Source organism: Arvicanthis niloticus, chromosome 13, assembly GCF_011762505.2.
Source record: "Arvicanthis niloticus isolate mArvNil1 chromosome 13, mArvNil1.pat.X, whole genome shotgun sequence".
Taxonomy (NCBI): Eukaryota; Metazoa; Chordata; class Mammalia; order Rodentia; family Muridae; genus Arvicanthis; species Arvicanthis niloticus.
Window position 1 is genome coordinate 58,619,544 of NC_047670.1, and position 13,901 is coordinate 58,633,444.

Below are 13,901 nucleotides of genomic sequence, written 5' to 3' on the forward strand. Positions count from 1 at the left end.
AAAGAAAAAGCCGAGTTCATCTGGCTGTTCTTTCTGTGTGTGTGTCCTTGGGTTGTGAGAAGGCAGAGGGGGGAAGAACTCCAAGACCTAGTGACTAAAGACCCCCCTCATGTGTTGGTGACTGTACTTTCTGCTTGTCTCACCCCCACCCCACTCCCCGTGGGCCCAGGAACTGCAGAGGCAGCATCATGGGCAGGGCTGGATGTCTGAGCTTCCAAACAAAGCATTGTGGTGTGGCCCAAGTGCTGGATTATCCTGAATGTGACATGGCCAACCCAGCCATAGGCAGGCAAAAGGTTCATGGATTGCCTAAGAGAAGCATCCTGGCCTCAAAGTCTCTTCCAGCTACAAAACTTCTACCATCTATCACCAGCTGTCTATCCAACTATTCATCTTTCCACAGTCATGCACTTGCCTGATGATTCATACTTTCATACATCCATCCATCTACTCAGAAAACAAGCACCCATCCATCCACCCATCAAGCTATTCAGCCAAACAGCTAGCCATCTATCCATCCACAGAATTATCCATTTATCTATGCAACAATAAAGCTGTCCATACACTCATCTGACCATACACTACTGATGAAATCATTAATTTACCCAGCCCCCTCAGGATATCACTCCATCCATCTATCCATCCATCCACCCATCCACCCACCCATCAAGTCATCCATTCTGCTGTTCTTCCATCCGTTTATATACCCCCACCCAGCTCTCTATCAATCCATCCACCACTATTAGCACTTCCCAAAGGGCCTGGCTTGGATGCAGAAATGCTGGTGGTAGTGGTAAAAGGCTTAGGCAGGAGGGCTGATAAAGGTAGATGTGAGGATAAAGGCCCCAGAGAGCCAAGGATGGCAGTAGATGTGGCCTGCCCGTCACTGGGAGGAGGTGTGGACGTAGAGCAGGTGTCAGAGAAAGCTACATAAACAGGGACATAACTGACATCTTAAGTAAAGCCAAGGGACACAACTGACTTAAAGCCATGGACCAGGGCAGAAAAGGCCTGAGGAGTGGCCTGGGGCAGGTGTGCAGTAACAATGTCCCCATAATCTTTCCTCAGACGGTCCCCTGCCAAGAGCCTCATAGGCCTGCAGCATCCTGTTCTGGGACTTTGACTTCTGAGCCATTGTTTCTGAGATCCTGGTCTGTCTGAGGGACCCCATCAACTTCTACCATAACCACCGGAGACACATAAGATTCCTGCACAGGGCGTGGTCCCCTGAGGCTGGCACCTTACTGCCAGAGCTGCTCCAGTGCACAGTTTCTGGGGCCTTCCTTTTCTTCCCCCTCTTCCTTCTTCCTCACTTCACACATGGAGCAGGCACTCTACTACCGAGATGTACTCTTCTGCAGCCCAGCTGAGACAGCAGCAGGGAACCAGTCTCCGGGGACTCACTACAGCATGTGACCGTTTTGGGCCTCCTGTCCCTGTCTCCTGAGGGCTGGAATCACCAGGCACAGGGGACCATGGAGGCCAGAACCCTGCTTCTCTTGCTTGCACACATGCGCTGTAACCATCAAGCCATCTCTCTGGCCTCTTGCTGATCCTCTAAAAATCTCTAAATATTCTGGAAACAAGTGTCTTTCCCCCTGTCTCTGGGTTAGTCCTTTTAGTGCTATCCAGGGCAAATGTTGAAGTTTTTGATGAAGCTCCATTTCTCTCTCTCTCTCTCTCTCTCTCTCTCTCTCTCTCTCTCTCTCTCTCTCTCTTTCTCTCTCCCTCTCTCTCTCTTTTCCTTGTTCTTTAGATCTGGTTATCATTTGTAGCAGGTGTTTTCCAGAGCCTCATGAATTGACAGGCAGTCATCAGCCAATGGCTGGACTGGGGAGGTGGGGTCTAGAAGGAGGAAGTTAGCTTACTGTAGGTATATAGTTGAAGCGGGTGTTGGGAACCCAGCTACCCTCCTCCTTCCTGGCTGCCACAGCTGAGTAACCTTCCTCTGCCATGCACTGAACCCTTTCTGAGCAGGTGAGCCGAAATGAACCTTGCTTTCTCAGAAGCGCCCCATCTTGGGTATTTTGCCCTGTTGAGGAAACACGGGCTCTACAGGTGTTGCTTTTAGTGGATTATCTTGTGTGTTAGTTCTGTTTCACTGAGGCTGAGTGGATTGTCTCTCGTGTGTTAGTTCTGTTTCACACTCCTGTGCCACCCTGGCTCATCCTTTGGTGTGAGGTGTGCTAGGGTCATGTTTTGCGCACAGGCACTGTTCCTCTAACCCACTGTGCTGGCTGGTTTTGGGTATCAACTTGAGACAAGAGTCATCAGAGAGGGAGGAGCCTCGGTTGAAAAAAAAATGGCCTCCATGAGACCCAGCTGTTAGGTGTCTTCTCAATTAGAGATCAATGGGAGAGGGCCCAGCCCATTGTGGGTGGGGCCATCCCTGGGCTAGTAGTCCTGGGTTCTATAAGAAAGCAGGATGAGCAAGCCAGGGGAAGCAATCCAGTAAGCAGCACCCTCCATGCCTCTGCATCAGCTCCTGCCTCCAGAATCCTGTCCTGTTTGAGTTCCAGTCCTGACTTCCTTTGGTGATGAACAGCAATACAGAGGTGTAAGCTGAATAAACCCTTTCCTCCCCAACTTGCTCCTTGGTCATGGTGTTTCATCACAGCAACAGAAACCCTAAGATACCCACTATCTTTGCCCACATTGGAGATCAGCTGGCTGCATGTGTGTGGGACACTTCTTGGTTCCCCATTTTGTCCCATCACCCTTTGGCTGACACCATATTCCTAACCACTGTGCTTGGGCACGCATCTGCAGAGCAGCCAATGTGAGCCCTGCACCCAATTTTGTTTTCTTCTTTTCAGCTTTTGAGGGAGACTAGCTCTCTTCTTTTCTACAGTACATTTCTGGGTTAGCTGGTTACTGTCTACCACAAACACTGTGATCCTGGCTGGGACTGTAGAGACCATGCGGGGCTGGCAATGGCTTAGTGGGTAGGGACACTTGCTTGTCTTGCAGAAGATCAGAGTTCAGTTCCCAGACCTACACTGAGTGGCTCACAACCACCTGCAACTCAAGCTCCAGAGGATGTGCCCTCCTCTTCTGGTCTTTGCTGGTACCTGTACACACGTGGCACACAGACACATACTCACACATACAATAATACAAATGTTTTGTTGTTGTTTGTGTGTGTGTGTTTGTTATTCAAGACAGTTTCTTTATGTAGCCCTAGCTGTCCTGGAACTTGCTTTGTAGACCAGGCTGGCCTCAAACTCAGAGATCTGGACACCGAACCCTGACACTATTGCTGATGTCAAGAAGTGCAGGAGCCTAGTATGACTGTCCTCTGATAGGTTCTGCCAGCATCTGACTAAGACAAATGTAGATACAGCCAACCATCAGACTGATCCCAGAGACCCCAGTGGAAGAGTTAGGGGAAGGACTGAAGGAGCTGAAGGGGATTGTGCCCTCATAGGAAGAACAACAATATCAAACCAATGCCCCAGAGCTCCCAGGGACTAAAACACCAACCAAAGAATACACATGGGGAAACCCATGTCTCCAGATACATTTGTATCAGAGGATGGCCTTATCTGACATCAATGGGAGGGGAGGCCCTTGGACCTATGGAGGCTTGTTGCCCCAGTGTAGGGGGATCCTAGAGGGATGAGGTATGGGGGAGCACCCTCTTAGAGGCAAAGGAGAGAGGGTTCAGATGAGGCGGTTGCAGAGGGGAGACCAGGAAGGGGGACAACATTTGAAATGTAAATAATAAATAATAAAATAATAATTAAAAAAAGGAGGAAAAAACCAGAGACCTGCCTGCCTCTCCCTCCTGTGTACCAGGATTAAAGGTGTGTGCCACCGCACTTGGTTAAATAATTACAAGTCTTATGGAGAAAGCACAATTGAGAAGATGTGTCCACAATACAGTCTTCCAACCCATAAGCACCGCACATCCCTGCCCTGATTTTGATCTCTGGTCATATTTTTTAGTGCTGCATAGTCTACCACCGCACAGGAGGACCTGTGGGGGGAGTTTTAGGTTTATGCCTGCCTGGTCCACTGGAGGGGGCTGTCACAAGCGGTATTGCTTTAAAGTAGATCCCATGGGAGTTGTGTGTGCACTGGAGATGCTGATGACTTCTAATGACCGGATGGTGCCCTGCCTGGTTAATTCTAGGAGCGTTTTGGCTCTTAGGAGTGTCCTGTGCAGACAACCATGCTGTTCGACACAACTATTTCCCCACTTTTTTGGCTGCTAAGTGTGTGTGTGTGTGTGTGTGTGTGTGTACGTGTGTGTACTGTGCAGGTACATGTATGTGCATAGGCCTACATGTGTAGGGTGCATGTGATTGATGAACGTGCATATGTGCACCGGTGTGGACCAGAGATCAACCTTGGGGACTTCCTCAGGTCCTCTCCACCTCATTTTTGAGACAGGACTCCGCTGACCCTGAAGCTCACCAGGCAGGCTAGGCTGGCTTGCTGGCTTGTTCCTCGGGGATTTGCCCATCTCCACTTCCTCAGCGCCGAGATCCCAAGCGTGGGCCACTGAGCCCTGCTTCAAAACATGGAGTGGGGTGCCCAAGGTCAGGTCTTCAAGCCTGTGTGATGCTCCCTTTCCTGACAGCATGTCCTCCCCCCTCTGATCTCATCTTTGATTCCATTTTGATCCCTGTTGACTGATTTGTACTTTTTACAGGATTATACTGTATGTTTTTTAAGTGGTTGCCTTACAGTTTGCAAGGACATCTTAAAGCACCCTTGTCTGTCTTTAGATAATCTGCCTTGTCACTCACTGGAGCAGACCCTACCCTCTCAGCACAGGCTCAGCTCTTTGTCCTCATTCTTTGTGAAGCCATTGTTGTATCTGTTGTAGTCAAACCAATACATGGCTACAGATTCTGAGACATGACCTTTGAGATGAGTCGAAAGCACACAGGATGTTCTTTTACTTTTAATTATTTCATTTCTGATGCCCTCCATTTCTTTGAGCCTCTGTGTACCAACTGGTTTTTGTCACAACTTGACACAAGCTAGAGTCATCAGAGAGGAAAGAGCCTCAGTTGAGGAAATGTCTCCATAAGATTCATCTGTAAAGGCATTTTCTCAATTTAGTGATCAATGGGGGAGGGCCCAGTCCATTGTGGGTGGTGCCATCCCTGGGCTGGTGGTCCTGGGTTCTGTAAAAAAGCAGGCTGAGCAAGCCAGGGGAAGCAAGCCAGTAAGCAGCACCCCTCCTTGGCCTCTGCATCAGCTCCTGCCTCCAGGTTCCTGCCCTTCTTGAGTTTCTGTCCTTTTTTCAGTGATGAACAGTGATGCAGAAGGGTAAGCCAAATAAACCCTTTCCTCCCAGCTTGCTTTTTGGTCATGGTGTTTTGTCCCAGCAATAAAAACCCTAACTAGGACACTTTGTAACACTGTTTTAGAAAAACATGACACCGGCTATAAATGTTTTGTTGTCAAGACAGGGTCTCTATAGCTCATGCTAGCCTTGAATTAATGACTTGTCTCCTGAGTACTGGGATTACAGGTGGTCACTGTGCTCAGCCCCAGCCTTTTAAGTTTTTGGTGTGTGTATGGTGTATGTATATATTTCTGTATATATATATATATATATATATATATATATATACACACATATACATACACACACACACACAGAGGTCAGAGGTCAATGTCAGGTGTCTTGCTCTCTGCTTTATGTATGTATGTATGTATGTATGTATGTATGTATGTATGTATTTTGAGAGTCTCTTGCTAAACCTGAGCTGGCAGGTTATCTAACCTGGCTGGCCAGCAGCCCCAGGATCTTCCTGCCTGTCTCCCCAGAGTTAGGATCCCAGTAGTGCACCAGGTTTTATGTGTTTGTGCAGCAAGCGATCTACCCACTGAACCACTGGTTTCTGGGGAGAGGTGTTTGGGTTTTCCTTCTGGTCCTCCCCTCTACAGGAGTGGGTCTCTTCCCTGGCTCCACGGCTGTATCTTACAAGATGCGCCTGGGTGAATACCACCTGCACCTGTGTTTCTTCCGCTGCCGTTCAAGTGTCTTCAACAGGTTTGTGGATGCTCTCAGCCCTGTTTACCCAAACACGCCTCCTCTGGGTTCTCTTCCCCGATTTCCCCATCCTGTAGCTCCTGGTTTCTTCTGGATCTGCATTTCTAGCGTTTTCCCTGAGCGCTTGGTTTTCCCCTCTGCCAGAGTTTTCTGTCACATTTACTGTGTCCCCTTTTCCATTGCAACACACACGCCTGCTGATTTAACTTTGGGCAGTTTCTAAATTCACGGCACATCTGAAGCTGATGGTTGTCCCTGCAGACTGTTGCTTTTGGAGTATCAGGTAATATTTTTGCTAAAAGTTGGGCATGTGGGCCAAAGGGTCATCCACTCTATTCGGTGCAGGGACAGGGAGTGAATATTCTGGGCTTCATGGGACCCCTGCAGAGCTGCCTTGCTCTCTTGTTGCCACGCCCTCTCCTGTTGCCACGCCCTCTTCTGTTGCCACAACCTCTTCTTCCCTTGGTTCCTAAACGGTGGCAGACAGTCTCAGCCACCAGAAGGTCAGGAGTTGCCTCTGAGAAGGAAGCAGTACCAGAAACAGCAGGTTCTGAGTTCAAGGTTGTGTGAGAGCCAGTGTGGGGAAGATGAAGGCCGAGGTACAGGATGGGAGGAATGCCAAAGTCTAGGCACATGTGTGAGCACCCACGGGCCCCTCACCCGATCGTTCACACTGTGGCTTTCAATAGGTTACTCAAAAAAAAAAAAAAAAAAAAAAATGCAGGGGCCCTTTTGGTTTCTGGGGTTGGATTGACACCGACCAGATCTTCTAAGAGCCCAGTGTCTTCTGGTCTATGTGAGTGAGGGGCTGCAGTGTGACCCTATTGTGTGTGTCACACTAGGCACCAGGCTGGCAGTGCTGAGAGCAAGGGATGTGGCCAAGAAAGCAGGTCTTGTGCCATGAAGTCCAGCAGAGCAGATCCCTGGACCCCAAATGACCACCCAATTTGCAGCTTTGCTTGCTTCTTGAGAGAGGGATCCAGAGGCCATGCCTGCTTAGACTAGAGACATTTACCAAGTGTGGGTGCAAAAGCAGATCCCCATTCTCACCCTGCCAGCTGGACTTTGTGCCCAGTGCTCCCATGAAGATGGGAGGGATGAAGGTGGTATGCACCCTGCAGCATAAGGATGCGGGCCCTGACTGCCTTCCTTAGGGCTCAGGGGAGGATCCCCAAGCAGGGGTGACCTTTGAGCTAGACCTTGGAAGGAATGTGGGACTCGAGTTAAAGGGCGGGGGCAGGGACCTTGTCCTTTTATCTACTGCTGTATGAATACAAGGACCAAAACCAATTTGGGGAGGAAAGGGTTTATTTCATCTTACAGCTCCCGAGGTAACACAACCCAGCCCTGAGGGGAACAAGAGGGCAGAAACTGAAGCAGAGGCCACAGAGGGACACCGCCCACTAGCTTGCTCCCCATGGCTTGTTCAGCCTGCTTTCTTATATGATTTAGGACCACCTGTCCAGGGGTGGCAGTGCCCACAGTGGGCGGGGCCTTCCCACATCAATCAGTAATCGAAAAAAAATGCCCTACAGACTTGCCTACAGGCTAATCTGTACAGGAAGAAGTTTCCCAGTTGAGGTCCCCCCTCTCTCAAATGACAATAGCTTGTGCCAAGTTGGCAAAACAAACTGCCCAGGACAAGACGTGGCCACGGGGCTACAGCTGGTCCTCCTGTCTAAGAAAGTGGGTGTGCAGAGGCAGCCTTGGCCCTTGAATAATATGCAGGGGCTGTGGATAGGAGGGGTTGTCCTGCAGGTAGTCGTGAACAAACCCCCAAGTATCCCAAGTTTTAAAATATTTTATTAGTCGTAGTTCTTTTAAAGTCTCAAGAGTCATTCCCACAAAGACTATTTTATTTGCTCAAACTACTCAGTAAGAGCGCCCGAGGCCAGCAGCCGCCCCATGGTAGCCCAGAGAGGCCTCAGTGAGGGTTAGAGCAAGAGCCTGCACATCCTGGGAGTCTGGTAACGGGTAGGGTTAGGTTCTGAAGCAGCTCTGGGGAATTCACTAAAGCCCTCCATTGTCTGGTTTTACTGGTCTTGGGGACAGACCCTGATGCCCCATCTGTCCCCAGTGCTGCTCCGCCCGGATGCCTACTGCAGGAAGGCACGCAGGAAGTCGTTGTAGGAAATCTTCGAAGAGAGCGTTTTGTCATAGTACTCGAGCACGTGGAAGAACTCCTCCTCCGACAGGTTGATGCTGTACTGCCGTAGGACCTGGGGGCCAGGAGGCAGGTGAGCAGTGGTGGCTTCAGGTCAACCCCCCTCCTTCTCCCTCCACAGACTTAGGGCGTGGTGTGACCCTGGCTGAGGATGTGAGGTGCCGACTGCTGTCATCTCTTCCCTCCCAAGGGAATATATATCCAGGATGAAGGATCCTGGATATATATTATCCAGGATAATATCCAGGATATATATTATATATATATATTATATATATGTGTGTGTGTGTGTATATATATATATATATATATATATATATATATATATTATCCAGGATAATATCCTGGATATATATTATCCATAATATCCAGGATGAAGTAGAGGCTTCACCAACCACCTTGGACCATGAGGTAGGGAAGGAAGCTGGGTGCTAAGAGGTGTCAGGACAAAACTGGATCCCTGACCACACTGCTGTGCCAGCTCTGGAAGCCCCCCCCACACACACACTCTAGACTTCTCCAAGGGAAGACTGCCTCCTGAAGCTGCTCTTGCCTTGTTCACCCTCACAGCCCAGACAAATCCTGCTAGAGATCCCTAACAATGTGTGGAGATTAGATTAAAGGGATCTCCTCTGTGGCTGATGTTAGCACTCATTTCTAAAAAGAGATTGTAACACAGGCTAAAAGAACTCCCCTGCCCCCGGACTGAGGGCAGCTGGTGGACACTGGGCCCAATGGGGGAAAAGCAGAGTGAAAAAAGACTGCACCCGAGTCACACCCATCTGCACCCCCCCCCCCCCGCCCCGCACCTCTGGCTCTGTGAGACATGTTGCCATCTTAACTGTCTTCTCTGCTTGCCTTACCCTGGGTCCCTGGGAAGGGGAAGAAAACCTTCTCTCACTGCCTCCCATCCTTGACAGACTAAAACAGACTCCCTTGGCCAGGGATGGCGCCAAGGGTGCTTGGTGCTGGAGCAGGGTGTAAGATGGGTTGTGGGTGGGGAGCTGAGGGTGGCAGGCTTCGGAGTTACCTGGCACCCAGGATTGGCTGGAGCCAAACGGCACTGCTCCAGTGTGCACTGTCAGGTGAAGTGGGGCTCCCTGTGTGGGAAGCCTGTATCACATACACACTGCTGGGCTGTCCCAACAGTCCCAGGACTCTGATAGGACAGAGGAGCAGGTCTCAGGCCTGGACAGGGGCCTATTGATAGTTGTAGTGCAGTCTCAAAAGAAACAAAGGCACACACACACACACACACACACACACACACACACACACACACACAAACCTTTAAGGAAGAAGATGTAGTGTGCAAGTAAGAGACAAGCAGGCCACAGCTGGGCCTTCATGGGTAAGCGCACGGTCCCTTTAGAGCTTTCTATGTTACTGGCCTTTCGTGCTTGTATATGCTGCATGTCCATAGCAGAAGAGAGCAGAGCCTCACCTTCCTGAAGTCAGCCACACTCAGGAGTCCCGTGCCGTTCTCGTCATAGGTCTTGAAGGTACGCCGCATGGGCCTCCAGCAGTGAACGATCTTAGGCTGGATCCGTAGCAAGGCTGAGTAAAACGAAGGTGTCTCCAGACCAGCTTCTTTCTAAAACCAAGATGGAGACCGAGCGTGCAAACTGGGGTGGAGACTCTGAGTACCGCCTCCTCAGCCAGAAGCCTGGCTCTGTTCTGCCTCTCTGTAATGAGGTTCAGATGTACCACCTCAGGGATGCTGAGTACCCGCGACTGGGGGCGGGGGGAGCTGCTTTCTTTCTCCAGTTCTCAGGGGAGAACCTTGAGGCCAAGAAAGGGGACCATGATCCTGGCTCTGATTCAGCCACAGCAGGTCCCATGTGCAAGAACAGGTCTTTGTGGACACTAGGCCAACTCCAAAGCCACACTGAGGTAAGACAATGACTGTGCCTTCTAGTAGGTTGTTAGGATGAAAGGTACTTGAAAAGCCACAGAGTACAACTGCATGTGGTAACAAGAAGTCTCAGGGTACTGTGCTTATTCTGTTAGTGCTACGTGATGAAGACAGGATGTCTGAGTGCTCCCGACCCAACACCATGTCTGCATACCGCGGAGGTGAATTACAGGCAACAGTGTGAAGCAAGTCTCAGGAAGGCTGAGTTGCGACATGGCGCTACCTAAAACAGACTAGCGAGGTTAAATTGCTTTCAGTTTATATCTCACTCAGCACCTGGGGCAGACACATCCCCATGCTCTAGAGCTTTGCAAGCTGCCAGTCTGCTCACCTGCCAGGGCCCTGTGGAACCTGGCTCACCCACCCTGGTGCCCAACCCAGCCAACCCTGTCGCTGCCTGTACTCCAAGCTGCCTCCCCGTAGCATGCCTGCCCCTGCTGTTGAAAATGTAGTTGATGGACAGCTGGGACAGGGGGAGCCCAGTGGGTGTGTCCTGGGACAGCTGGCAAGAACCCAGTCTCCTTATGCCACTCAGACCTCCCCCCCCCCCCATTTATGGCCCTCCAGACTCTCTCAGGAGGGGAGACTGTCTGCTCTGGACAGTGTGTCAGAAGAGGCATCAGCGGGCTCTTCCCCACAGAGACCCTTCATCTGCTCCTCACAAACCATTCTAGCTTGTTCTAGAGGGGGAAACTGAGGCCAGAGGAGCAGAATGAGACTGGAATAGGAGGAGAATTTGTCAAAGAGAATCCAAGGAGGACCAGAACAGCCTCCCCTACCTATAGGGCTGGGCTAGCCTATGGTACACTTGCCTTTGCCCGCCTCCTGTGGGTATGCAGTAGCAGATGCTGGATCTTGCCCAGAACTTCCTGTGTGTGTGTGGCTTGGGTTTTAGCATGGCCCTCTTGCACTAGTCCCTCTAATAGCTGCCCAGGAGGGGTGGGTGGATGGGGGGTGGGTGGGAAGGGTGAGGTTGTTAGCCTTCACTGAGCTATTTGGAACTGGATTTGCTTGCTCTGGGGGGGTGGGGGGGGCCTTGTGTGAGCTATTCACGCATGCTCCCCACTCTACTGCTGAGTACTGCCCCCAGCCCAGCTGTGCTCCTGATGTAAGTCAGAGAACCTTGACTCAGCGGAGAGCATATTTTGTAGCTTCAGGCTCTGGGGACATTTGAGCAGGGCGAGGGTGTGATAGAGAGTTTAGGTGGTGCTGGGTTGAGGGGGGGGGTGAGCCTTGTGACTATTGCACAGCGGAGGGTGAAAGGGAAGACCAGGGATGCCCCCATGCTTGGGTCCTGGTATCTTTGAGGTCCTTTGAGGCCACAGTTAAGCACTGGTGATGAGGCAGGGACATTAGCAGGGAGTTTCAGGCAAGCCTGGGTTATGCAGTAAGACCTCGTCTCAGAAAGCTTCCATCCACCAACGGAGAGAGAGAAAGGACAAGCAAAAAGAATGAAAGGAAGGCAGGAAGGACAATCACAGAGGTGGAGTGTGGGGGTGGGGTGGGGAGGTGGGATAGAGAGCTGCTCAAGCCCCGCCCACATTCAGCCCAGGCCCCACCCCCTGGCCTTAGGCTTGCATCCAAGTTATGAAGGTTTAGCTTGCCCTTTCTTCAACCCTCAGAGCACCGTGTGAGAGGAAGGACTGCCCCACTCTGGACAGTACAGTGTTTCTGGGACTCTGGTTGGGTGTTTGCCACCAAAAGACTGTTAGGCCCCAGGCTCCAGCTCCTGGGCTGTATCTCTAGACCCTGACCAGTTCCAGAAGTAAACTTCTTTCTGTTACTTTAGGAAATTAAGCTCCTAAGTCATCTTAACGTCCACTAGATCTGTCCCCCAAATCACGTCTTTACCCCATTTGCCCTACCCTACCTACAGGCACACACCTTGACACATAACCCTAACTGATCTGGTGGCCACCTTCTCCTGTTCTGACCTTTGGGTAGTCGGAGAATGGAAAGCCCAAGGCCATGGAAGCCAGAGCTCCAAGGGGCATTAGTGGGAAGATGAGGATCCCGGCTGTCCAGGTCCCCCTGTGCTGCCCAGTGAGGGTTTCCGGGTTCAAGACCTCCTGAGCTGCGGGCTGACACACCTACCATCTTGTCCGCATTCTGTATCCTCATCCTCCGCATCAGAGAAGTCTCCTTGGCTTTCAGCAGCAGGACGCAGCTCTGGATGAAGTCGCAGTAGGCGAACTTGCCATTGTTCTTCAGGTCGTACTTGACGATGAGCTGCTGGCTCTCCTCCCTGCTGATGTCCAGCTTGAACTTCTCTACCAGAGCTGAGGACCAAGCAGCCCGCAGTACAATTGGTGGGGATGGCTCTCACTTATGGGTGGAGCTGGCAATCCAGCTCCACCCATAAGCACCAGCTTCTCCCAGGAGGGCTCCGCCTCCCCGGGGGTGGGCGGGGTCACAAACCCAGGAACTGTGCTGCGGTGATGTTCCCCTGCTTGTCCATGTCTTTCTCCTTGCATTCTTTAAGCAGGTCCCGCCAGCAGCCCTGGATCTGTTTGCGAAGCCTGCTTTCGATGGGCTCACAGTTCTGTAGGGGTGGGGTGCCCACTGGGGTCTGTGGGGAGGGACAGAAGCATTCTTTCAACTAGAGGGTCTAATGGGGGGGGGGGAGGGGAGGCAGTCATGGGAACCACAGAGAGGACTTGGGATTTGCAGGTCAGCTGTGTAGGCAGCAGGAAGGGAGACAAGCTTGACTTCCTCTAGTGGGCCATCTCAAGCCAACACGTAATAATGGACTTTGGAAATACGTAGCAATGTTTTAGAGGACAGCCCTTCTCCTTGCCCTTTCTAACTTCCAGAACTCCCCACACTCCTTGGCTTGGGGTCCCTTCCATCCTCAAGGCCAGCCTTTCTCAGGGGTCTCTCCTTAACCCTATACTCATTCCCCCCAAGTCCCTGTTTAAAGTCTGCTGCTGGCCATCTCTCTGCCCAGATCTCCACCGACCAGTAGCCTAATCCTCTTCAGTGTGGGGAGACTAGCAGGTGGCTATTTCTCAGATGCTTCTGGCACATTCTACACCACTTTTGACTTCCCTGAAGACCACAGTCACTGTTCCTCTGAGATCCGTGACAACATACCAGGACCTCTATCCATTTTGAGCTAGAGCAAACACCTAGGTGCATAGTAGGTATACAGGAGACAGTATCAAACTAAGGACTGAGGAAGACACCATAGGCCTCACCTGGCTATGTGTAAAAACTGGGAATACATTCCTCTACAAGGGTGGTGCCCAAGCTCAGGAGACTGTCCCTGTCAGAGCCAGGCTTCTTGCCTATGTCCCTTACCTCTGTCTCTTCCTCCTTCTCTTCTGGTCATTCCCCTTTCTTCCCTGCCTCTCTCAACCCTTCCTCAAACTACCCTCCCTTGCCAGAAACTGACCCTGGAGTCTCCCCAGGCTCGTGAGCCCAGTTTCTGGACACCTGCAGCCTGTCAGGAGAAACACTGGGGCCCCTGTGTACATGGATCTGCCTGGAGGCGACATGTGGGCACTTGTCAAGATGGGCACTCACACAAGGGTGACTCCGTGATTTCAACCCCGCTCTGGGGTCCCGAGGAGAGCAGAGGGTGGACCTGGTCCCTTGGACCTCAGGGGCGCTGCTTCCCCGCTGGGCAAGGGTCGATTCTCCAGAGTCACCTGCAGCCATGGGCGGCGAGGGCACCCTCTCGGTGCTCAACTTGCTAAGAAAGTCCTGGTACTTGAGCCTCCCCTTGGCGTTGACAGGCATCTCGCTCCACAGTCTGTCAAACTAATGGCAGCAAGTCAGTCCCACCCAAGGGAGTGTGAACCCAGCCA

The 13,901-nt window shown here is 51.4% G+C and overlaps 1 protein-coding gene across 6 annotated transcripts in view; it reads right to left on the minus strand.

The window, feature by feature from the left end:
- Positions 1-7,303: 7,303 nt before the first annotated feature.
- The window catches only part of Efcab6 (EF-hand calcium binding domain 6), a 194,425-nt gene continuing 187,827 nt past the window's right edge, over positions 7,304-13,901 (minus strand). For 5 of the 6 annotated variants that reach the window (XM_076911766.1, XM_076911767.1, XM_076911768.1 and 2 more), the window contains 5 exons: positions 13,618-13,854; positions 12,511-12,661; positions 12,187-12,371; positions 9,622-9,771; positions 7,849-8,232 (listed from right to left, as the gene is read on the minus strand). In XM_076911766.1, the coding sequence (XP_076767881.1) occupies positions 8,110-8,232; positions 9,622-9,771; positions 12,187-12,371; positions 12,511-12,661; positions 13,618-13,854 (846 nt within the window). In that variant the 3' untranslated portion in view covers positions 7,849-8,109. Of the gene's footprint in view, positions 8,233-9,621; positions 9,772-12,186; positions 12,372-12,510; positions 12,662-13,617; positions 13,855-13,901 lie in introns of all 6 variants that reach the window. The other variant, XM_034516791.2, reaches the window with a different exon arrangement.